Source organism: Anser brachyrhynchus, assembly GCF_964034855.1.
Source record: "Anser brachyrhynchus genome assembly, chromosome: 18".
Classification (NCBI taxonomy): domain Eukaryota; kingdom Metazoa; phylum Chordata; class Aves; order Anseriformes; family Anatidae; genus Anser; species Anser brachyrhynchus.
In genome coordinates this window covers 6,741,182-6,765,343 of record NC_137711.1, presented here as the reverse complement: position 1 = coordinate 6,765,343, position 24,162 = coordinate 6,741,182, and the positions used below count along the sequence as shown (strand labels likewise).

At 61.1% G+C, this 24,162-nt stretch overlaps 1 protein-coding gene across 1 annotated transcript in view; it reads left to right on the top strand.

Annotated features, from left to right (window-relative positions):
• Window positions 1–12,324: 12,324 nt before the first annotated feature.
• The window catches only part of CACNA1G (calcium voltage-gated channel subunit alpha1 G), a 133,366-nt gene continuing 121,528 nt past the window's right edge, over window positions 12,325–24,162 (top strand). The window contains 2 exon segments of the mRNA XM_080560363.1: window positions 12,325–12,527; window positions 12,529–12,665. Coding sequence (XP_080416489.1) covers window positions 12,414–12,527; window positions 12,529–12,665 — 251 coding nt within the window. The 5' untranslated portion in view covers window positions 12,325–12,413.

Sequence of the window (24,162 nt, the reverse complement as noted above, 5' to 3'; positions counted from 1 at the left end):
GGAGGACATTTGCAGAGGGCAGTGTCCGTGCCGGGGAGGGGGGCTCCGGGAATACAGCGGGACGGAGCCTGCTGCGGGACATGGGGTTTGGTTTCCCCAGCCTGCTCCATCCCCACCACCCGCGAATCTGGGACGGGCTCGCTGCGATTATCTCCAGATTAAAGGCAGCTAATTTGGTTTGTGCCAGAGGCCGGGCCGGGTCGGTGCGTTGGGGCGAAGCACACACACGACGAGGACTCGCCCGGCTCTCCGCACAGCTCGAGGCAGGCTGCGCAGCCCGGCGGGGGCTCCCCGGGGGCTGCGGCGAGGTGGAGATGCGGGAGCTGGCAGCAAGCGGTCCCCGGGGCCGTGCACAGCAGGAGCGGGATGCAGCACGAGCCCCTCGTTGGGTTTTTGCAGCTGAGCAGCCTGCGGGCTGCTGTGACAGGCGCGAGCTGCGGCTCCGCGGGACTCGAGGCTTTGACAGCCGGCCCCCGCGCGTGCCAGCGCTCGCCCCCGCGCTTTCCGGGGACGTCACGGCCACGAGGAAACCGCTCGGAGCCGTGTGGTCCCCTGCAGCCGTCCCCTACCGGGGTATATAAAACTGGGAAAAGGCAGCCAGCCTGGGGAGCTCCCGTGGTGGCCGGCCGGGGCTCGGTCCCTCTCCCTTTTGGTCCCCTCCGGCAGGGCAGCGCGGCAGGAGGCAGGGTCCTTTTTCATAGCTGACAGCCCATGAATATTTATAGCAGCAGATTAAAAATGTCCACCGCATCCCAAATTAGGCACGGGGCCCTGGATAGATCCAGGGTGCTGGTAGCGGCGGCACTGATGTCAGCACGGGGGTGACGGGGCGGAGGGTCCCGCTCCTCTGGGGACACGTTGGCAGCTCTTGGGTCCTGCCCTGGGGCCAGATCCTGCTACCCCGTGCGATGCCCTCACGCTTGGGATGCTGCCAGACTTTCTGTGCCACTCTGTGGCTCTTTTTTGCCACCACAAGCCTTAAATCTCAAATTCCTGTGGCCAGGCTGGTGCAGAGCTGTCCGTGCACGACCACAGACCCGTTACCTCCCACCCCAAGAGGAAAACGGGCACGGAAGGGAATCCGTGTTTGGGCGAGCGAATGGAAATTAGAGGGGGAGAAGAAGGGGACAAAGCTATTTCCAAGCTCCGAAGGGGTTGGCAGGGACAACAGAGCAAAGAGCAAAATCTAATTTAGAAGGAGTACACAAAGACAAAAGCGCTGGACGGCGTCCTGGCCGCGCTGCGAGATCCCAGCCCGCGTGCCGACGGAGAGCCGTGCCGCGGGGGCTGGATGCGGCCCGGCAGCCGGGCACCAGCCCCGTGCCTGGGGGCAGGATCAGTCCTGCGGGGCAGGGCGGCCGGCAGCCTGCGGGGAGGCTGCTCCAGGAGCCGAGCTCTTGCAGGGGAAGGTCTCCAGGAAGGTCTCCAGCCTTGCGGGTTGCCTCCGGCCGCTCTCCAGCCCGCCCCGGTGCGCCAGCATCACTCACGCCGCATCACCCGACACGTCCCAGGTCCTGCCCTTCCCTGCGCGCTGCCTGCCAGCTGCACGCGATGGAGAGGGAGCAGGAGGGGAATCGCAGCCCTACTCAAGCCCCCGGTGCCAGGCTTCATGCCTGACCCCACTGTGGAAGGGCTCGGCACGAGCCGGGCTGGGGCCACGGCTGTTTCTGTCCTCCCCCCGAGCAGGATCCATCTGATCCAGCCCCCGCCAGGGATCAGCGCGTTCCCAGCGGGGGCTTCTTCAGCAGCCATCAGCCCGCTGCTGGTCGCCAGGGCTGGGTAATCAGCCTCCGCCACCAGCCACCACGCCGGGAAACGCTGCCATGATTAGCATTATTACCGCTAATAATCAGCCTGCTCGCAGCCGCCGCGGCCGGGCGCTCAGTCCCTGCTCCAAGAGCAGGCGGCAGTCCTGGCCCTGGGGAATTAAAACCCCGGTCGCTGATGCTGCGGGTCGGATCCTGCTCTGGGTTGGATCCTGCACCAGGGCCGTGGGCTGTGGGATCGGATCCCCGTGGGCCTGGGGTCCGTGGGGCTGCTGGCTCCGAGGGAGCAGAATTAGAAACGGGATTAAGGGATTCTGGTCACGAGCCTTGGCAAAGTTGTAATTTAAATTTAATTTAAATTCCTCTGTTGTTTTTTTTTTCTTTTTTTTTTTTTTCCTCCTCTCTTGCTGTTTTCTTCAATAAATGGCATGTTTTTCATCTGTTGGCAAAATGAGGCCATTCCTGCATGCAGCTCCCTTCGGCCGGCGCTGGCAAGGCAGGCGGGGGCCGGGCAGGAGGGGCGCAGGGCAGGGCACCCCGGTGGCGGGGGGGACAACCGGGGGGGACAGAAGTGGGGGGAAAAGGGCTGGCAATGTGCCCCCGGGGAGGGCGAGTGGGGCTGGGGAGGCCGGTGCGGAGCGGGGAGCCGGCAGGTGGGGAGCCAAGCGGAGAGGTGGGGGCTGCTGCCCCCTCCCCGTCTGTCCGTCTGTCCCAGTCCGTCTGTCCCTACCTGCCCTTCAGCACCCGCTAATGACAGTCCTGCTCGGTGCTGCATGGACGTGTCGGCAGCATCGTGCCCACACTTGTGGCACCTCATGTCCACTGTGCGTGGTTTTCATCTGGTGGGGCGTCGGGACCGGCAGAAGGTCAGGATATATCCCCCAGGCCATATATCACACAGCAGCACGGGGGGGGGGAACCAGGACCCATCCTGCACCCCCAAGCCAGGAGCTTCCCTGCCCCAGGGCCACCCTGTGCCACCTCTCACTGTCACCACAGCTTCGCTGGGGCATTGCTCTTCTGCCAAGTTTGTTATTTTTTTCCCCCAGGGCTGTGCATGGTGAAGTTCAGACTTCTCCCCTTCATTTGTTGCTGTTTATCTATAATTTAGCATGGTTTTTAGTTATATTATAATTGAGTTTCATGTGTCACAGCGTGTCTCAAACAGAAAATATAAATATTTAACAACCTCCACTGGTAATAAAGATTCACATTTGCCTCATTCTGGTTCCCAGTACATGAATATTCGGCACCATGCTCCGTGGGTATTAACTTCATTCAGATTTATCCCCGGTTATGCAATATAACATTAATGACAGATAGAAGCCAGACCTCAGTAGAAAAAGTAATCAAACCCAACAACACCAAGCCAATTTGGTGTCATTAGCTCCCCTCGGTTGGTTAGTGGTGCGGCACCTTCCTCCCTCTCGTCCCTGGCTCCTTCGTGCCTCCGAGCACTGAGCGCTTGCTGCTGCGTTGCGGCAGGCGGGATCTGTCCCAGTCACACCAGTAAGAGCCGGTGGGATGGTGCTGGGCAAGGCGCCCATCTCTGGCAGCTGCAAAAGTTGAAGTGTTCACGCTCCGACCCTGTTTGCTCATGGGAATAACCCAGGGGGGCTCCACTGGAGCTTTTTTGGTGGGGTTGGGTTCCCAGAGCCCCGGCTGCACCCCCAGCCATGGTTCTCTGCCTTCCACAGATGTTCCCAAATACATTCATTTCCCAAGAAAAGGGTGGAAAGGGAAAGAAAAGCTACACTGGCACCTGTGTGTGGAGCAAGAGCAGCATCATGGGGCCAGCACCGGGCTCCTCGGGGGCTCTGCAGGGCTGCGCCCCCCTTCCAGCATCCCTGCGCTCCCCACACCTGGCTGCGTGCGCCCACAAGGGCTGGGCAGTGCCAAATTCCTGCTTTTTTACCCCATTTGAGCCATGACCCCTGCAGCCCACAGTGCCACCAGCCTGGCTAAAACCCCACAGGAGATCAGCCTGTGTTGAGGGGGCCTCATTAAGTTAATTACGACCCATGTCAGAGGCCAGGCATGGCCGTGCCGTGCCATTCACCTGAACGGGGCTGGGTTGGCTCAAAGCACCCAGGCACTGAGCTGCCAGCACTGGGGCCACCTCTCCCATCCGTCCCCTCCTGCATCCTGCACACTTGCACCTTTTTGCACTCACACGTGGACGTGTTTGCACTTTTACACGGGCACACACCCGTCACGGCGTCCACATGCGCACGCCTTGCCCGCGCACGGCTCCGGGGCTGGGCTCGGCAGCGCCGCGCCGCCTGCGTTCCCGTATATCACGGAGATGTTGCAAGCTGCTGAAAATTCAAAGTGCTGTTTTAATTATGTGCTGTACGGAAAGCAGCCTGCCTCTTGGAAGAGAAGGCTGACGACAGGACTGCCAGGATATTTGCAGTGGCAGAAACCCAGAATCCACCCCAATGTATCTTTAAAAGGGAAAATGTCAGGTTTGTCTGTAAAATAATAACCAACAACCTATAAACAATGACATCACCAGCCACCTCGGTGCTGGGGAAGTGATTTAGAGGCGCCTTGCCTGTGTGAAGCGAGAACATCTGCTCTCTGCTGGAAAGAGGAGGAAGATCTCCTCATCAGCATTAAATTTAAATGAGCCATTCCTCATTTGCACGCTTCTGCGGCGCTCCTCTCCCTGCAAAAGGGTGACTGGGGAGCTCAGGTTTTGTTGGAAGCTCAGCAAGCAGGTTCTCCCTCGCTGGCTTTCGAGAAGTGTGTGGGAATAACGCTTTTCTACCCAAGAAGGCACCAACTGTGCCGTCGCAGCCCCGCGAGCAGCCGGGTGCTTTGGGGTCGCGCCTCGTCCCAGCGCTTGGGGTCCAGCATCCCGTCCTGCTGCACCCGTGGGACTGCGAGGCCAAAAACTGCCTCAGTGTCCCCACGGATGCGACGGAGAAATCTGGCGTTTTCGGTGTATCGGAGATTGTTTTAGTGTTAAATGAGGGCAGGGCGAGGCAGCTGCGTGCGGCACCCGGAGCCGCTCGGCTGCCCGCTCCCCAGCAGCCGCCTGCATCGCGAGCTGCTGGCAGAGTTCGGCGTGCTCCACATTATTCTTAATTATATTTTACTTTAAAGGGCCATTAATTACAAAGATTTCCCAGCAGAGGTCTTAAAGAAAAAAAAAAAGGGAATGGGAAAAAAAATAAAAAGCCCCTTCCGCATCAAGGGGTGGTGCGGGCAAGCTGGAACGTGGGCATTGAGGGGGCTAAGGAGCAAAACGGGGGTGCAGAAAGCCCGGCGGCGCTGGGGGTGTCCCTAATTTGTGAGTGTCGTTGACCCTGGTGGCACCTGGTGGGGACCAAGCTGAGTGCAGAGCAAGGACCCTGGCTCTTGGCACCCAAAACCTGGGCTCCTGCTGGCCCTGAGGGAGCGTTGTGGTTGGAAATCGGGATCCCGTGGGCAGCTGCCTGCCACCAGCTTGGGGGGGGTCTCCTTCCCTCCTGCCCCGAACCTTTTCCTCCCAGCCCCCCCAGGCCTGCATTTCCCCATCCTCCTGCTGTTCGTGTCTCCTCAGCAGAGCATGAAACAGTCATGCTCATTTACGTTCATTTAATATTCATTTATTTTAAAGTCGTTTGGGTCATTTGCAGCGGGAGAAGCCGCAGTTTTGGGACAAGGGAAGGGCCGGGACGGGTGCAGCACCCTCCCGGACCTGTCACCTGGCTCTGGGCCATGCTGCGGGGCTGGGATGTGGCCCCCTCGCCCCAACAACAGCACAGCCCTTGTGAGGGGGACATAAAGAGCGGGACCTGCAGGGCAGCCCCACCTCCAGGCCATCCACCTATTCTCAATTAGTGCTGGCCCAGCTGGTGCCCATCAGTGCCGTGGGCTCTTGTCCCCCCGGCTGCCAGCCCTACAGGATTTGTGGCAGTGCTGGGGGGGAGAAATGCTCTGCTTGAGGCTCCTAAACGTGCAGGTAAGAGCTGGGGGTGAGGGCTGTCCTGGGGAGGGGGGCTCTTGGTTTGCTTGCGTCTGGGACGTGGAGGTGGGAGCGCTGCCGAGTGTCCCTGGCTGCTGTGGTTTTTCTGCAGGGGGAGCTGGGGGTGCTTTTCTGGAGCTGTCAGGGAGGGCTGTAGGTGGCTGTGGGTGTGCTGTTCGCAAGGTTCCTCTTTCCCTGCGAACCCACATGTGCTGAGCAAGGCCTTTGTGCCCTGGTCCCTCCTGAGCTGAGGTCTGAGCCCTGCAGCCCGTCCCCTGCTGCTGTGCTGCATCCTCCCGGTACCTCACAGCTCGCGTTGGCATTTCTGCGCTTTATTCCCTACCTCTCCAGGGTTACCCTGAGCCGTGGCGCTGCCTTTGGAGTTCAGGGAGATCTTGGAAGCGCTTCCAGCGCTGCTGGGGCCTGAGGCCGGTGTGCTCGGGATCGCTGCTAACGGGCACCGCAGCGCTCGGGGCCGTGGGGCTCGGCAGCAAGCTCCTCGTTTCCCTCTTGTCTCCTCCTGTCAGACAAGATTTGAAGATTCAATTACAGTGGGAGCTGCTGATAGAAGCGGTGCTGGCGTGCTGCTGGCTCCCAGCACCCGCGCTGCATGGGAACCAGATGAAAGGCGAGAGCAACGCGAGGGGGTGGGGAGAGGAGGCACTGGGAACGGCGGCTCTTGATGGCTGACAAAGATCCTGGGAGGAAAAGGCGAGAAATGAGGGCTTGGGGTGGTTGGGGAAGGTTCAGGGGTGTGATACTGAAGCTGCAAACCCACATCTGCTGGGGTCACCATCCCGTGCGTGCCCGGTGGGGCCAGTTTGGGTGTCCCGATGGGCACCACGCCGCAGCCTGCCTGAATGTGGCTGATAGAGGTTTTTTGCCTAAAATCTGGCCTAACAGAGCCAGATCTCTGCAGCAGCAGTGACGCACACGTGGCAGGGCCGGACCTCGTCGTGCACAGGGCTCAGTGGTGGCACGGTGCTGCGGGGTGCAGGGCAAGCCCTCCGCAAAGGATTGATGCGCGCACCATGCGGGGAGCTGTCTCTGGCAAGTGGCACAGCAGAAGGCTGGATTTCAGCCAAGGTTTTTTTTTTCCCCCCTTTCTGAAGACTGCTTCTTCCTTGAAAGCCGTGCTTTGTTTGTGCACTAACACTTCGGAGCGATGTGGGGACAGTCTGGAGCGCCGCGGCTGCCGGTGCGCAGCACCGGGGCTTCTCAGCAGGGCACAGCGACGGGGACAGCCCCGACTGAGTTCACAGTGAATGCTGGAAAATATTCAATAGGGCCAGCATCCAGCATGGTGCTAGGCGTGCTCAGCTCCCGCCCAGGCTCTGCAGTGGGGTCCCTGGGAGAAAAGCACGTGGTCTCGGTGGAGCAGCAGGAATAACCCTCCTGGGTCTGAGCGACCTTTCCAATGGACCCCGTTGTGTTCTGGTGTTCGGGCTCTCAGCCCCAAAGACTGTCCTGGGTGTGAGGATTAGTCCCTGAATCCCATATGAGGGGGCTGTCTCTGTGGGGCTGATGGCCCTCTGATCTTTTTGAGGACCAGAGATGAGATCTGGCCACTAAAATGCCCACCCCACCTCCCCAGGGAGCCTTTAGAGAACGATCCCCTCCCTTCCTGGTGTTTCCTGGATGTAATGGCAGTTGTTAAGGAAAATGAGGCTTTTTAAGGATAAGGGAAGGGGGGTGGACTGGAAAGCTGGGTTCCACTCTAAGTTATATTGTGGTCCCATCTGCATCCCAGTGCTGGAAGCCGGACAGAGCTCGGCTCTCGCTGTGCCCAGGCTCTCAGCTGTGTCGGTGCCGCGGCCCCGTGCTTGCAGGTGTAGCAGTTGCCAAACCTCAGCCCTGCTCAGGCATGGATTGATGGTGCACCAAACAGTCGAGGTGCAAACATTGATCATGCGGGAAAGTGCTGGTCATCAGCCAAAAATAAGTGGTCCCCAGCTGGAATTATTAATTCTGCTCTGCACACCGAATGTATCGTGCAGGTGGCTTCCATCCCCCCTGCGCAGCGGTTGTGCTTCGTGCCATAGTATATTTCCCCTCCAAGTACTTGTCTGGCTATTCGGTTAATAAAGATAGAGAGAGACAATAAAGATATTCATTAAAAGAAAAAAAAATAAAAGATGGAGCCCTGCCTGTAGCCTCTAGCAGCCGGGAGAAGCAATTGCTAAATGAAATGGAGACCTCCGGGGTGGCTGCTGGTGCCCGGGGCTGGGATTTGGGAACGCAGGATTTGGGATTTGGGCACCTGGGTGCCTGGTGGGGCCGTGGGATGCTCGGGGCGAAGGCCACAGCTGTGGCACTGGAGGGATGGCTGCCGCTGCGGGGCGGAGGGAGGAGGGCGAGGGAGTGGTGATTGAAAAAGGGAATTAGCAATATAAGCTCTGGGAAAAAGCAGCTGTCGGGATGGGGTTATGCAGGGTTAAGCCGTTATCTCAGGCTGTATCAAACGTGAGGCTGGGCTCTCGCTCCTCCCAGGTCATTAGGCGCTGTCCTGAGGAGTGAATGTGCTAAAACCCTCAGGCTGGGGGCTCTGGGCATGGGCACTGATGGATGGGAGCACCACAGGGCTGCTGCCATGGATAGAGCCAGGGCTGGGAGGGGATGGGCTCGGTGGGAAGGGTGAAGGGCAGGAGGGGTGGGCAGGATGCTCTGTGCTGTCCCTATGCTGTTGTCACACCAGCTGAGATGCGGCAAGTGGTGTTTCTTGTGAGGTTAACACACTGATGGGATGGCCCCGCAGCGTGTGGTGCGTCGATGCTGGCACAGGGGATTGGGGGCAGCCCCGGCTCGCTGCCATCAAAGCACTTCAATAACGCCCGTCTCTGTGAGTTGGTGGGAGGCCTGCCCTGCCCCAACCCGTGGCATCCGAGCCGAAACGTGTGTTTCCTCCCCGGTCCCGAGGCGTGAGAAGAGCTCTGCGCCTTGTTGCGATTTATCGCCCGGCCCCGAGCCAGCTGCCTGTATGGGTTCAATCTGCAGCTCCCAGAGCCGATAGAAATATCATCCCGTCACATTAACATCACCCACAGCTACCGCAGCTGCGTGTCAGCAGCGAAACAAACGGCGACCCGTTCTCACAGGGCTGGAGCCCCTCGGTTGAGGCCGGCTTCAGCGCGCCTCCTCCTCCTCAAAGGGCTGCAGCGGGGGGCTCTTCCCCTGCAGCTCCCGTGCGGCTGGCTCCAAGTCCCCCCACCGCACCACGGTTGTCTTGGGTGAGCACCCACCCGCCTCCAGCTCCCCCGCTGATGCTCGTGACGCGTTTCCTAGAAGTACCAGCGAAATGCAGAGTGTTTTTTTTTTTTTTCTGAAAAAGCAGGGAAATGGCAGCGGGAGCACAGCGGGAGGGCCGGGCTGATGGTGAGGCTGCCGCCTCCCTTCCCTCCTTGGGCATCGGGGGCAGAGCGGGGTGCTCAGCTCCTGTCCCAGCAGGTGCCCTGTGTAATTTGGGGGGCATCGTGTTAGCTACCAAGCTGTTGGAGGTACGGCTGGTGTTGTGGCGTGATTTGCAGCCCCTCCAGAGCCACCCAGCCCTAAAACTCCTGCCGCCGCCCGCCCTGTCCCTGCCTCACCCCCATCCCTCTCCCCTGTGCTATCTTTGGTCTAATTAGGAGGCCAGGGCTGCGCGTGTGAGGCGAATGTGACCTCATTAGTTTCTTAGGCTGTATTGAAATTCCTTCTCATTTACATCCCAAATCCCTCAGCGCACATCTCTGCTCTCCGGGGTCGCTTACTGCTGCTGCTTTCCAGCCCTCTCACCAGGGCTCTGGGCCGCAGCCGCGTGCCCTCTCCCTGATCGCTCGCTCCACTTCTGCCTCGAAGCCGAACCCCTCGTGGGTTTGTGGAGGGCGAATTCCTGCTTCACAACGGGGGCGGGGAGAAGGGCTCGTGGGGGAGATGCCCTGGGCTGGGCACTGTCCTGTACCCATGGGGACGGGGTGTGGGGAGAGCAGCGAGCACCCCTGCCCTTCGGCACCTCTATTTGCTGCAGCACGTGGATGCCAAAATCCCTCTGGCTTCATCCTCCTGATGTTCAGAGGCTTCCTTTCAAGCTCCGAGGATGTACAGCTCCGTGGAGCCCTTCTTTTTCCATCCTAGTTGGAAGGAGAGCGCTCTTTGCGACGGGAAAGTTTGCATGCTGTCTCGTGTGTGGTGTTGGATCCCTTTATAGGGCAGGTACCTCCGAAAGCAAGATGTTTCCAGCTCTCGCGACGAGCATAATTCTTGAAAATGTACGCAATAAACAAAATGAGCCAAATGTAATTAAAATGGAGACAGCATATAATCTGGTAACCCACTTAGAGGCTCAAAGCTTCGGCTTTTAAAAAAATGTTTGCTCCCAATCCATTTAAATAAACAGAACGACACACAAAGGCTCTCTGTACATTATCAGGACACAAAGAGAAGCGGATCAAAAGCAGCTGTGGCCGGGCTGTACATATGTAGCGAGGAAATTGCTTGATCTCACATTGCACCTTGCACATGCAAATGTGTCTGCGGCCCTCGCTGTGCGCCGCCGCCGAGCTGCTGCTGCTGCTCCCCCCTGTGCTCTGCGAGGGGTGGCAGCAGGACCCCCGCTGGGCTCCCCCCTGCTGTCCCACCCCTTGGAGTGCAGGGACATGGGTACGGTGAGGTGGGACCCGTGGGTGGCCCCGTGTCACCCCTTGTGCTCGTGTAGGGTGCAGTGGGACCCATGGGTGGCCCCGTGTTACCCCCTGTGCTTGTGTAGGGTGCACTGGGACATCCCTCTGTGTGACCTGGAGGGGTCCTGGGGTGCAGTTGATGTCTCCCCTACACAATGAGCCTGTGCTGGGGGGCTCTGCGGTGTCCGTGTGTCCTGGATGCCGTGGTGGGTGTGGGGAGAGGCCAAAGCTGGCTGAGCTGCGCCCTCCCCGTGGGTGCGCACACCGGTGTCTGGAGGGGTGAATAGCTCAGAAACACGGGAAATCGATGGGAATCCTCTTCCTTAACGCCCGTGCCATGGGTTCTCTGCTTGGCTGGTGTCATGCAGGCCTTGTGCTGCCACGTTGTGTCCCCCTGGGCTTGCTGGGGACCATCCTGGTGCTGCACTGTGGGGTTTGCATCTCCCCTCCCCGAACGCCGTCTCGCGGTTCTGCAGCAGAGCCCGGCTGCCCTTGATGTTTTGCCAACAAATGCGATTTGTCTCGGGCCGGGCAGCCCGGGCTGTGAATCCAAGACCAAGCACGCTCCTAGGCCAGCAGAAGGCATTTGGGGTCAGACGAGCACCTTGCCATCGCTCTTGCGGGCGGTCGGGGGGTGGGGGGGGGACGCTCGCGGTGGCGGGACGTGGGGCGAGGTGACGGCGGGAAGGGCGGGGAAGCTCTGTTTTAATTTTCCGGATGTCTTCAGCGTGGGGGGGGGTGGGGGGGGGGGGTGGTTTCTCGCCCCCACCCTTCTTGGCACCGCTCCCCCGGGGGATGCTCGAGGCTCGGTGCCCGCCGTCGGGGCCGGCTCCCGCAGCGGCCGGCGTCGCACCGGCAGGGGGAGCTCCGGCAGCGTGCTCCGCGCGGGGGGAGCGGGGGCGGCGGGGCCGGGACCCCCCCGTTCCGCGGCCGGGGGCCGTGGCCGTCGGGGGTGGCTCTGCCCCGGAGCTGGGGGTCCCTGCTCCGCCTGGGGGGGGGGACCGGGGCTGGGTGTGGGGGCGGTGCGGGTGGGGGCACAGCGCCGGCAGCCCCCCCCCCCCCCCGCGGCCATCCCGGCGGTGATGGGTGGTGCGGGATAACGGGGGGGGGGGGGGGGGGACCGATGGAGGGAGGCTCAGGCTTTTGCAGCGGGGGGGGGGGATGCTCGGCAGGGAGCCCCTGGAGCAGCGCAGGGAGCCCGAGCCGCGGCAGCAGCAGGGCGGTGACCCCCCCCCCCCGCCCCCCTCGCCCCCCCAGGGGCTGCAAACCGTGCGCGGCTCGCACCCGGTGGGGGGCACCTCCCGCTGCCAGCAGCCCCACTGCGTCTGCAGGCCTCCACCTCGGGGCTCCCGGCCTCCAGCACGGGGATGTCGCCCTCCCACGGGGCGGGGGGGGCTCCCCGTGCCCCATCCCCCCCCCCCAAGCACGCCGTGTGCGCCCCGTCCAGCAGCGCCGGGGGGGGGGGGGGGGGGGGCGCTGCCCGTCCAGCTGTGCAGCCCTGACTGACGGCCTCGGCGTCCAATGCGGGGGCTCGGAGGGGCCGGGGGGGGGCCCCCATTGGCCGCGGGGGGGAGGAGGAGCCGGGACTTGAAGTTGGAGTGAGGGCTCCAGCGGTGCCCAGCGCTCCGCTCGCCGCCCGCCCGAGCATCCTCGGCGGCTGCACCCCCGGGGGCCGATGGTGGGGCGCGGGGGGGGCCGCCGGAGCCCTTAGGGAGCCTCCCCCGGGGGCCGGCCCCGGCTACTGGAAGGGGAGAAGGGGTTGGGGGGGGGGGGGGAAGCTGGGGGGGGGGGCAAAGCTCGCCGCCTCCCCTCCCGCGGCTCGGGCCCCCCCGGAGGCACGGCGAGGAGGAGCTACGGAGCCCGCAGCCGGCAGGGCAGGGCGAGGGGGGCGGCCCGGGCCCGGCCCCGGCTCCCCCGGCCATGCAGCCCCGCCGCTGAAGCCCCCCGGCCCCGGCATGGGCTCCCCCCTTTAGGCTTCCCCCCACCCCCCCCCCCCCCCGGCTTTCCCCGGCTCCCCCCGGGGGTCGCGGCCGGAGGATGGACGAGGCTGGAGAGCGAGCGGCCGACGAGGAGCCGGAGCCGGGCAGAGCCAAGACTTTCATCCGCCTCAACGACCTGTCCGGGGCCGGGGGTCGCCAGGGGCAGGGGGCCGGGGCCGGGGGGGGGGGGCAGCGGCGGCGACTCGGAGGCGGAGGCGCTGCCCTACCCGGCGCTGGCCCCCGTCGTCTTCTTCTACCTGAGCCAGGAGAGCCGGCCGCGGAGCTGGTGCCTCCGCCTGGTCTGTAACCCGTATCCTTTGCAGGTGCCGGCGGCGAGGTAAGCCAGCACCCCCCCCCCCCCTTTTTTTGCCCGCACCCCCTTTTTGCCTCCCCCCCCCCCGGCTGGGCTTTGGAGTGGGGGGGAAGGACCCGGCTCGCCCCCTCCCCGGTGCCCTCTCGGGAAGTTTTCTGGGTTGTTGCGGGGGGCTCGGCTCGCCCCGTCCCGTTTGGGGGGTCCCCTCCGCCGTGCCCCCCCCCCTCCCCTCCCCGGGCTCCCCCAGGCTCCGCCGGGGATGGGGAACGGGGGCAGGGGCAGCGGGAGCCCTCCCGCTCCTCGTCCTCTCTCCCCGGCACGCCGAGGGACCCCAAACCCCAGCCTCCCCCCCCCTTGCAGAGCCCTCCTTCCTCCCTGACCCCGTTTCTCACCCGTTTTAGGCTACCCGGTCCCTTCCCTGAGGGTTTTAAGGAAGCCGGGGGGGGGGAGGCGGTGGTGCAGGGGGGATGGAGGGGGGCTGGTTTGCTGCTCGCCCGCGGGGTCCCTAAATAATTCACGGCGTGTGGGGCCGGCTGGAGGGCCCGCTGTCCCCAAACCCTCCCGGGCTGCTGCGGCCCAGGGGATGCTCCTGGCTTGGAGGGGTCCAGGCAAGGCCAGGGAGTGGGGTCCCATGGGGTGCCCGTCGGCTGAGGGCTGCTCCCCGCCGGGTCCCGGGGTGAGCCGTGACCCCGCAGAAGCTCCTGGTCTCCTCCCAGCTCCCCGTCTGCTCTGCACAGGTTCCGTGTCCAAGCCGCTTTAGTCAAGTTTAAGCTCTCAAAAGACAAGGGGGGGGGGGGGGGGAAAGACAATAGAAAAGCCACTTCTTGCTGCAGTCTTGGTGCCTTTAAAGCCTCCCTTGGAGTTGAGTCGCAACCAGCACACGGTTCCTCGCAGCGCAAGTGGTTTGCCGTCCCCGAACTCCAGCTCCGCGTATTATCTGCAGAAACAACAAAAAAAAACCCTACGAGGAATAAAAGCAGGCGATGTGGCTTCCAGCAGGGGATGGTGCCTGCGAGCAGCCTGTGCCCGGGTGAGCGGGACGTTCCCGGGGCCGCGCTCCCTGCGCAAAAGCCAGCCGAGCACGGGCGGGCAGAAACCCCACATCTGGAGTGGGAGAGGCTGTGCGGTAGCAGGGAGGACATGTTACACGGCACGGAGGGCCAGCGTGTGCTGAGCAAGAGCTCCCAGTTCGTGTGAACTGGGAGTAAATCCGTCGGGGCTGAGGTCGGTGTGCCCGGGTGAGGGTCTGCGGGAGCCACGGATATTGTTTTACTTAAGCTTCGGCAATAATTCATCTGATAAACGGTCTGCCTTCTTTCCTAAAATGTCCCCCGGGAGGGGAAAAAAGGCAAGATTTCTCTTCCCAGTCATGAATGCTCCCTGCAGTTCCCCCCCGAATCTCTCTCACACCAGCCAAGCAATCCAAGGCTGCGTTTATTTGAGCATCTTAGGAAATCTCGAAACTTTGTGAAGCGTTCTGCTGTGGGGAGGAATATTAGCTGCAAGTCCGGGTGCTCTCATTGCCTTCCGTGGATAATGCAATTTACGACAGCTGATTTATAGACTTTTTTTCAAACCCCCACCTCTCCCTGGCGGTGTTGTTTTGAAGCAGGTGTCGACACCTGAACATTTTCGGTTGGTTTGGGTAAAATCCCCTCCACCCCGCTCCCTCCAGCAATGGCTGGAAATGCGTCTTGTCCTCCGTGGCTACGAGCGCGTTCGCTCTCATCCCTGCGAGAGGAGCGTTGTCGTCAAAGCCTCCCCTGGGCACCTGCAAGCCCTGCTGCGTGCAGGGCCGAGCGCTGGGCACAGCCCCAGGGGCTGGCGTTTTCCTCCTCTCTGCTTCCTCACCTGCTTCCAACGGGGAAATCGAAATGCTGGGAGCCTTGGGAACGATGCTGCAGGGCTGCGGGCTGTGAGCAGCTAGTTGTTTTCCGGGTCGCTGACCCACAACTGGGGGAGTTTATTTAGAAAAAGAAAGGAAAAAGTGGCCTTTAACCAGATTAACCAGAGTGGTCTTGCTCGTGGGTTTGGCTCTCTGCAGCCCGAGCCCTTTGCTTTTTTATATGTTGCACTTTTATTTTGCTTATCGTGGTGGGCCAGAAAAGTGAAAAAAGTGACTCTTCCTGCACTGTAATCTCCTAGGAATCGTGCCCTGGTGCCACAAACCTATAATCGCATCCTCGGAAAGTCCTTGCTGCCACCAGCTGCTCGGGGAGGAGTGACAGTGCTCAGCCACGTGGCTGTCAGGAGCCTGCCCTGCCCGCTGCCTTTGGCAGCCGACGGAGGGGCTCTCGAGGGCTTCTGTGCTCTCATCTCGTTTTTACCTCTCCCCGGGTGAGGCTGGCTGTGTGGATATCCATCTCCTCGTCTGCCTGCTCCCTGATGTCCCTCTGCCCTCTGTGGTGGTCCCTGCGGGCAGGATGGGTGCTGCGGGTGTTGGCGGTGGGTGCTGGAGCTGCTGCTGCACCCAGAGCCCTCTCGCTGCCCCGGGAAGGGCAGCTGGTGTCCCCAGGGCTGGCCGTGTCCCTGGGGCTTGTCGCATCCCGGTGCCACTGGGACACTGCTCTCCATCCCTCCGGGCAGGTTGCGTGACCGTGACGGCCGAGGCAGGGCGAAGGTTGATGTGCTGGGTGTCAGCGAGGATGCCAGGTCCTGTCAAGATGATTTGTCAGGCTCTTCTACCCTGTTCCAGCTCAAAGCATCCTCTGCTTTGGGGATGTCTCTGCCTCGGTCTGGAGCGGGGATGGGGGAACCCGTGCTGGGCTCTCGTTCTGCTCCCTTAGGGCTAGAAAGAGGTCGTGGAGTTTGTCCTGATCCAGAAAATGAACGCTCCAGGGCCTGAAACGCTGGGTTTTTAACCTTAAAACTCTCAGTCCTGCAAAGCTCTCCTTCCCCTCCGCGCCCATTGTGGTCTTTGAAGGGAAGCCTGGTCGGGGCCAGGCCCCCAAAGGGGAGGGAGGCGACGGGACGTGCCGCGGGGTCACCGCACGGGGCCCGCGGGCACCGGGGCTGGGGAAGGCTGGGGTGGCGGGCAGGGAGGAACGGGTGTCCCCGGGGGGAAGGAGGAGGGAAGCCGGTTACTTGACTTTCCCTTATAAAATAAAAGCACCACGAAGGCTGGGAGGATGAAAGGCTGCAGCGGGGTCTGTGCCAGGCTGCTCCTCTGATCAGAGGCAAGAAACGAGGCTACGGCTCGAGAGCTGCGCACTGATTGAAGAGCAGGGATGGAGAAAGCGGGGAGGATGCTACTGCGTGGCGTTCAGGGCTCTGAATAGGAAAATACCGGTGTAACTGGGAGGCCTGTGATCTCTGTGGTGCTCCAACCTGCCTCTTCCCCGCGCGGCGGCTGCGTGCGGAGCCGGAGAGCAGCGCACCGGGAGCGGGTTTGGCTGTACGGAGGTGCTGCTCCGCAGGATGCCTGGCACGGCCCCGGCTCGTCCTCCTGGGGCAGAGCTCACGGCCTCTGGACCCCGGCTTTTAAATCTCTTTTCCGGCTGAGGGTCGTGTGGGGCTGGCTGGCGCTGAGCCCCCCGCTCCATGCCCGCGTCCGTGTGTCCAACGTGCCGGAGTGGAGATCCTGCGTGGTGGGACGGGGCGCGAGCCCACCGAGCTCTGCCGTGGTTTGGGCTTCCCCAGCCGGGTGCGCTCTGTGCCACGGGGGCACACGAGGTCCTTGTCCCCTCCTCGGGCTGGGTGCCGCTTGAAGGGCTCAGCTGTAGGATGGTTAAAAATGGTTGTTTTTTTTTTATCAAAAGGGTGTGTTTTGAGGGGGGAGCGTGTTAGTGTTCTTTGAACGCTGGTACGTTTGTGAAGCACGTCGCTTCTGGATGTAACGAACCGAGGTACTTTGTTTTGGGAGGTTGAAACTGAAAGATTTCTTTTTGTTTTGTTTTGTTCAAAAACCCACCAAGGACTAATTCGGTGGCTTCACCTGACCCGTGCTCAGTCCCGGCACTCGCTTCCTTCCCGCAGGCACTGGGTCACCGGCGAGCGCCTCCTGCTCACGGGGGATGCAGAAGCCCCATTCCCTGCAGCTCATGGGGGATCGGGGGCTGGGGGGGTCCCCATGTCCCCTCCCTGCCTGTGGGGACACGGTGAGCTTCGGATGGGGCACGGCTGGCTGGGGATGGGCTGCTCTGCCTCCCATGCAGCGATATCAGGAGAAAAAGCAGGACCCGCTGCCTTCTAGCAAGGGCAGCATGAGCGTGGTGTCTTTCTTTTTTTTTTTATTTCCTTTTATTCCCCCTTTCCCAAGGGACAAATAACTGCGAAGCCTCTTCCCCGCCGCTCAGAGCCCTGCGGGAGCGAATTTGGGCTCGGCGCGGTGGCTGGCATCCCCCTCACTGCTGCCTCCCGAGCGAAACCAGGAGCTGCTCGATCCTAATCTCGGTAACGCACCGATCCCAATCCTAACGCACCGATCCCAATCCTAACGCCCCGCCGCTCGGTGGGGATCTCTGGATCCATCCAGCGCCGGGAGCCGTCGCTCCCTCCGTTCGCTGCTCCGTGTGTGTGTCTTTTAAGGGAGATTCTCTTCGGCGAATTCCCTCTCCCAAGGCTGTTGTGTCACATCTGGAAGTTTGTGTAGGAGTTTATCCAAGCGCTGGAGCACGGGGCAGCTTTTTCTCATTTAAAAATCATAGGCTGGCATTTTGAGCCGGGCTGGGGGGGGGGAGGGCTGGGGGGAGCCGTCTGCCAAAAAGGAGACTGGAGCAGAGGAATTGTAATGACTTCCAGAAGTTTTCTTTTCTTTCTTCCTTTCTTTCTCTCCCTCCCTCTCGGCGCGCAGACAAAGGGCTGAGCCCATGCTGGTTATGTCATCCCAGCCCGGGGACCCGGCTTCCCCCGGGGGACGGGGGCTGCTGCGGCTCCGAGCCCCCCCGGCAGGAAATCCGCAAGGAGGATTCCTGCGAGGAGCGGCGAGGACGCCGCCAGCCTGCCTTTAATTTGGGGAGGGGGCGGCTCGCCCCAGCCGCCTGCGTCTCCTGGGGCTTGGACTGGAGGGGGCCAGACCCCCGGGCACCTCTCATCGCCGGGTCCCCCCCCCCCCGTGCTGGTGACACCTCTCGGCCGCTCGCTGCCCTCGAGTCCATCGCCTTTTGTGCTCCCCCCCCCAGGTTCGGTAGCACTGGGTGGTGTTGGAGTCGCTCTAGAAATGCCCACGATTTTATGATGCATACAAAATTTTCTGCTTTCTTCTCCCCCCCGCGCACCCCCTGCAGATGTTTTGGCACCGGGCTGAAAAAATGCCTCTCTCCCATTTTTCCTTTAAACTCCGCTTCGCTCTTTTTTTAATTTCCTTGCAGAAAAGATCAGGTTTTTGTTTGCCTGGGCTTCTCGAACCCAGGTCTCTCTTAGCCCTCCGTTTTTACCGTATTTTGCTGGGAGGGAGAGAGAAAAACCTCTGGCCCAAAGGAGCCCCCACGCTGGCTTTGTGTGCGGATCCCGCAAGTCGCTTTCCCTTGCGGGAGGCGCTGGGCAGCCTCAGCCCCCGTCCCGTGCGCGGGGACCCGGGGAAGGAGCATCCGCGGCCGGGCTGGGAGGGCTTTGAAGCCTTGCTGTGGTTTGGAGGGCTTGAAATTTTCTAGTTAATTAGGAGGCCTGAGTGTTTCTGGGTTTGTTCCGGGGCCAGACCGTGGCTTTTTCTTCCCCTGGCGGAGGCTGCGGAGCGCCTTGGCTTTCCGCTGAGCGACCTAGATGGGAAATTTTTTCCCTTCGGTTGGTGATGCACGCGGAGGTTTCCCCCAACCTGGCTTGGCCGCGCTCGCGAGCCTCGGCCTCTCAGCCAGGAATCCGGCCTGGCGCTAAGAAAAAAAAAAAAAAAAAAAGAGGAGGAAATTCTCATGGTTTTATATAACCGAGTGAGTAACAATTGATCGTGCTTTGGGATGCTTTCACATCTGCTTCCTACCAAAGCCTCGGCAAAGAGGCTTTGAGCGGATGGAAAAAAAAAAAAAAAGCACATTTTTCACCCTATTTTGCCGAGAGAGAGAAAGTTTCGGGCTCGCTCTCTGCCCGCGGTGCCGAGGGGTGGCGTGGTGCTGGTCGCTGCCCCGCCGCGAGCGGGGCTGTGGGGACACACACACGCGGGCACGGCGCGGGGACGCTGCCACCAAACGTCCCGGGGTCACCCGGCAGCCACAAGTGGATGGGGCTCGGCTTGGCCCCGGCGTCTGGAGCGTGGTTGTGTTGGAATTTCTCATGCGCCTCCCAGGAGGAAGGGCTGGAGGTGGTTTGGGGGTCCATGTGTTGCTCTCGCCCTCCTTGTTTCTCCCTCTGCTGGGATGCGCGCGCCCTGGGCATGAGGGCAGGGATGGGGGCGCCCCCCTGGGGGGCTGTACAAAATCAAACCCAAATGCTGAAGCCCATCGGGCAGGTGATGGGAGAGAGCTGGGAACTTGGCAGGGGCGAGCTCAGAAAGAAAAGGGGATTTATGTGCTGTAATCCACACTCCAGCCCCACACTCGCAGGGTTCCAGTAGCAAAGCAGCCTTAGACTTCTCTCTCATTTGGGTCTCTTCCAAGAGATTTTCCCCTGGTGCATCCTCCGAACCCATCTCGGGATGCTGCTGACATGTGTCTGGGGCTGGAGGGGGCTTCACCCATCCGTGCAGCCCCGGGCTTTGTGCCCCCCCCGGGCTTCAGATCTGACACAGGCCGGGTTTGGAGCTTCTCCTGCCTGGCACTGACGGTCTCCGAGGGGCTGGTGGCCACAGCAGCAGCCCAAGGCAGAGCCCTCCCCTGCCCAGATGGCGGATAGGACTTGTTAATGATTTGTTAATTCAATTACGAAGCGATCGTTAACCCCTTGCAAGGATGCAGCTCCCTTCTGCAGGGCAGGGCCCCCACGCCTGCGGCTCCGGCTCCGTGTGCTGAAACATTTATTTGGCGTTAAGCTGACAGCCACGCTATGCAAGCAGAGATGTTAATCGGGAACTTGTTTTTAGCACTGGGCTGAGACCGGGCTCGGGAGGCTCCTGGGGGGAACGTCTTGGCTCCGTCCCCACCCCAGGGGCCGTAGGAAGCAAATGTTCCCTTTGCTGAGCCCTGAATGAGGCTTTGAAACGCATTCGATGCTCTGTGCTGTAACCAGCCTCCCCTTCAGCCTTATCCACTCTTAGCATGTAAAACCCTTGTCTGGTCGGGCTGGCGGCACCCGGCACGGCGGTGCAGGTGTGGGGTGGCTTGGTTTTGGGGGTGTCCTGATTTTTGGGAGCCTTCCTCTCCTGGCAGGCTGGCTGCAGCAACGCTACCTTAACTGGAGAGGAGAGAAAGCCCGGTGAGAATGATGAATAACGGGGCCCTCGTGCTCCGCTGAATTAATGCTTATTTGGGCAGGCAGGGAGGAGAGGAATTAAATTAATATCTGACTTGTAACTGCTACTGTATGTGGTTATTGACTTATCTGGCTTTGGAGGAACATAAATATGTCTCAGGATATGCCCCCGAGACCGTAATCTGCTGGGGTCACGGCGCAGGTCTGTCTCTGATGCTCCTTTAGAGACTCGTCGTGACTTCTGAGGTCACAACTCCTAATTCCTCTGACAGAGGACCCAGCCGCTCGCAGATGGGAACGTGTTTGCGCTGCACCATGAGTGAATGTCATAAATCTGGAAGGCCTGCGCCTCGCATAAATCGCGTTTCTGTCTGACCCCACGGACCGCTCGGGGCTGGGGGCGGCTTGGGCTCGGGGGAGCGAGCGGCGTGGGCGAAGCCCTTCGGCCCCGGGGCCGCCCGGATCGCAGCTGCAGCCCCTTTCCTCATGCTCCCAACCATTCCCTGAGCTTTTACCCGCTTTGAGCAGTTGTTGGTGGGCTGGGGACGCCTCGGTGAGGTAGGCTGGGGGTCTCGGCCAGCCCTGCTGCCCTAGCCAAGGGGGCACGAGCCCACGGATCCGTGGAGAGGAGCAAGGGCTTCCCTGTGCGCTGTGGGTGCTCTGGTTCGGATATCCCAGGGGGTGTAACACCAAACCCCGGTGTGCTGTGGGTGCTGGGGTGGGCACCGCTGCCCCCTCCCCGTGTGCACAAGGAAGGGGAAGGGGCATTTCCTTCTCCCAGCTCCTCGCCCCGTCCTGCAGGGACGTGTCGCTTCGGAAGCCTCCCCCTCTGATGGTGTCGCTGCGGTGGTGGCACCTGGGAGGATGCTCCTGCTCTATCCCACCACCCCAGCCTCTATGGAGCAGTGCATCCCGTCCTGTCCCCCTCCCTGTGTCCCCAGGCTCTGTCTCCCCGCGCCACCCCAGCCACCAGTGTAGCTCCCTTGGGAGCCCCATGGCGAGGAGCTGGGGCTGGCCTGGGGAATCCTGCCTGGTACCAGGCTGGAAACCAGCTGAGGAGCCCGGCACCAGCATGGGCACCCATGGCAGGGGTGGGGAAGCTGCCCTCCCTTGTCTCATTAAATGGGATTTGTCTCCTCCAGCAGTGGATGTTCAAATCTCACAGCTGGGCTCAGCGCTTGGCTTTTTGCTCTGTTTTGTTCTCTCCTTTCTTGTAGCCCCATGGAGCTGGATTGTCTCCTCTCCAGAAGCTCGGGGGGCCGGGCAAGTCGCGGTCAAGCTGCAAATCCGGCGGTGAATCCCCTTAGCGACAAAAGGATGCTCCGAAAACGTGGCTCTGTGCCTCCTCCCCTCCCCAAACGCCTCCTTTTACCTTCCCAACACCTTGACTTCCCACCTCGCAGTTTTACTATTGCCTTGGCTTCCCGTTGGGGGCAGGCTGGAGGTTGGGGTGTGTGTGTGTGTGTGTGTGTGATGAATCTATTCAAGGAGTTGTGATCTCTGCATTTCATTTTGCAGTTCAGCTGGAAAGATCTCGTTTCCAAATACACCCACACACAGGCACGGCGAGAGAAAGCAGGCGAGGGAGCTGCTCAGGGGGATGGGGCGGCCGCGGGGACCGCGCCGAGGAGGGGACCGGGGCGGGCAGGGCTCGGTGCCAGGCAAGGAGCAGCCCCGAGGCTTTCCCTGCGTTCCGTGAATCCTATCTGGAGTGATTTTTAGGCTTTATTTAGGGACTGGAGGTGCTACCCTGCGCCCCGAGGCTGCGTCTCGAGGCGATGCAGGTGCTGGGCTGTGCCTGTGGGTGGCCGGCTGCCCTGCTGCTGAGCGAAGGGGGAGCGGGGGCATCCAGAGAGAGGGGTTCTGGGGACAAAGGTCTTGCTCTGGGCATGGAGAGCCAAAACCGTGCCCAGGATTGGTCTGGGGAGCCAGGGGCGGGTGTGGGACCCCGCGGTGTGCGGGCACGTGAGCATGTCCGTATGCACTGCACGCTGAGCAGGGCACGGCAGCATGGGAGGAATGCGGAGGTGCAGAGAGGAGTCGTGAAACTCCTCTTCCAGTGACCTTCAGGCCCAAGCCACCTTGTTCCCAAAGCTCAGCCGGTGCTGCAGTAACCCGGCTGTAAGTCCCCGTCTGCGCCCTCTGTCCAGCACCATCCTGACCAGCCCAGGTCCTGCCTCTGCCTCTGGGCTGCGCGGGGAGCTGCTGGCGGGGTGGGCGCATCCAAGGAGGGCTGGGATTAGCAGAAAGCACGAGGGTCTTCATGCTGGTGGCACCTCGGTGCGCACAAAATAGGGTGCCTGTGTCCCCCCTACCCCCGGGTCCGTGTCCAGCAGGGCCGGTGGCAGCGGCCACCCCCTGCTCGTGCACCGTGCTCGGCCCCCATGTGCCGTATGCTCCTGCCGAGGCTTCTGCGTGATTTTTTCCATCCGTCCGAAGCGGCTGAGCTCATACAACAATATTCCCCGAGCCAACGCTGCTCCTTTTTGAAGTCCCTTGTTTTGGTATCCCTCAAACTTCGCCTTCCCAGGCACGAAACACAACACCCTCGGCACCGCCACCTTCCCCTTAGCACGGCTCTGGTCGTGCCCCGCGCCTCGCCGGGGCCACCCTGCGAAACCACTGCCCCGTCCCCGCAGGGTCACCCGCACCACAAATTTTAAGTGGTGGGGAAACGGGGATGTTCTGGACACCGCAGCCTGCGGTGTTTGTCTTAGCGGGGCGCCGGGGATGCCGGGGCAGTGAGTTATCCCGCCCTGCGGTCACGGTGGAAGTCGGGGCAGGAGGGAGCGGGGAGGATGTGGCAGCGAGGAGCGATGGCGAGACGCTCCCAGACACCGCTCGTGGCCGCGAGTTGGGTTCTGCTGGGGTTTTGCTCTATTATTTGTATTTTATTTTTTTTTCCTGTCGCTCGCCTCTGGCTGCACTGGCTGAGAGGTGAAGCCTGTGGGATAAGCAGCGGAGGTTCCGGGAAATATTTTGCCTCGCTCGTGGTGTTGGGTTTTGTGTCGCTCCTCTGGCAGCGGATGAAGGCGGCGGAGTGCAGGCAGCTTGGCGCGGGGCTGTCGTTCCCCAGCTCCGCCTGGCCACGAGCGGCGAGAGAAAACACCAGCGAGCCGCCTGCCTCTCCGGGGCCAATTTGAACTTTTCTCTCTCTTTTTTTCCCCCTTTTTCTTCAAGCCAGGACCTTGCCGAGGGGCCGGCATCCCCAGGCAGAGCCCGCATCCGTGGTGGCGTGCTGCCGGCCCTCTCCGGGCTGGGGCTTTTCTGGGATTTGCCTTTCCCACTGATTTTCTTTCCGTGGCTTTCGCCCCTCAGCTGGCTCCTGTGCCTGCCGCAGGGCACGGGGCAACCACGGCTGAGGGCAGAAACTGGTGAGGCGAGGATGCGAACTGCTGCTCGTGGCCTCCTGTGTGTTCTCGCTGATTAAAACCTTAAATTCTGCCATTTTTGACAAGATTTGGGTTTTCCGTGCTGAGCCGCAGAGTCTCTATGGCAACAGCTAGAGGCAACTTTCCTCCCGAACCCGTTTTATTTCGCAGAGGGGGAGAGGACGGGTGCGGGCACGTGCCCTGAGAACTGTTTGAACCCCCCAGCAGCTGGGGCAGGGAGGGGGAAGAGGGGCAGCCCTTGGTCAGGGGGAAATGCAGAATTGCATCAACCAAGGGACACAGTGAGCTGTCCCCCCCTGCCCCCCCTGCCCCTCTCCCCTGGCTGTAGGGGAGAGCACTGCCGCGTCCACCCCGCTGTCCGTCCGTCTGTCCCGGGGCCGCTTTGGGGTTTTCTGCTCGGGTTCGCTGTGCCCCGAGGAGCGCAGCGAGGTGGTGGCAGAGTTCGGAGACGTGATTAAAACCCTAATCGTTCAGGAAAAGCCTCGCAGAACGGAATGGAAAGGGAGCCAGTTGGGCTAGATTGAAACTTAATAGGTTTTTGGAGTAATTTTGAGAGTCCTATACTGGAGGTCTTTCTAGAAAGATACTATACAACTTAATAACGTGTTATATTCCTATATATTATATTTAAATCATCCTATAGTATTGTGTAGGAGGAATCTAATTTTCCACTACAGGGTAATATACCTTCCTATAGGTTTTTGCTTGTGGGTTTTTTGTCCAAGGGAGTTAAATAAAAAATTATATCCTTCCTAGAAAACCTAACGAGATGACGAGAAAATAATACCTTTAATTTATTTAATAAAGCATATAAGTATTTTTCC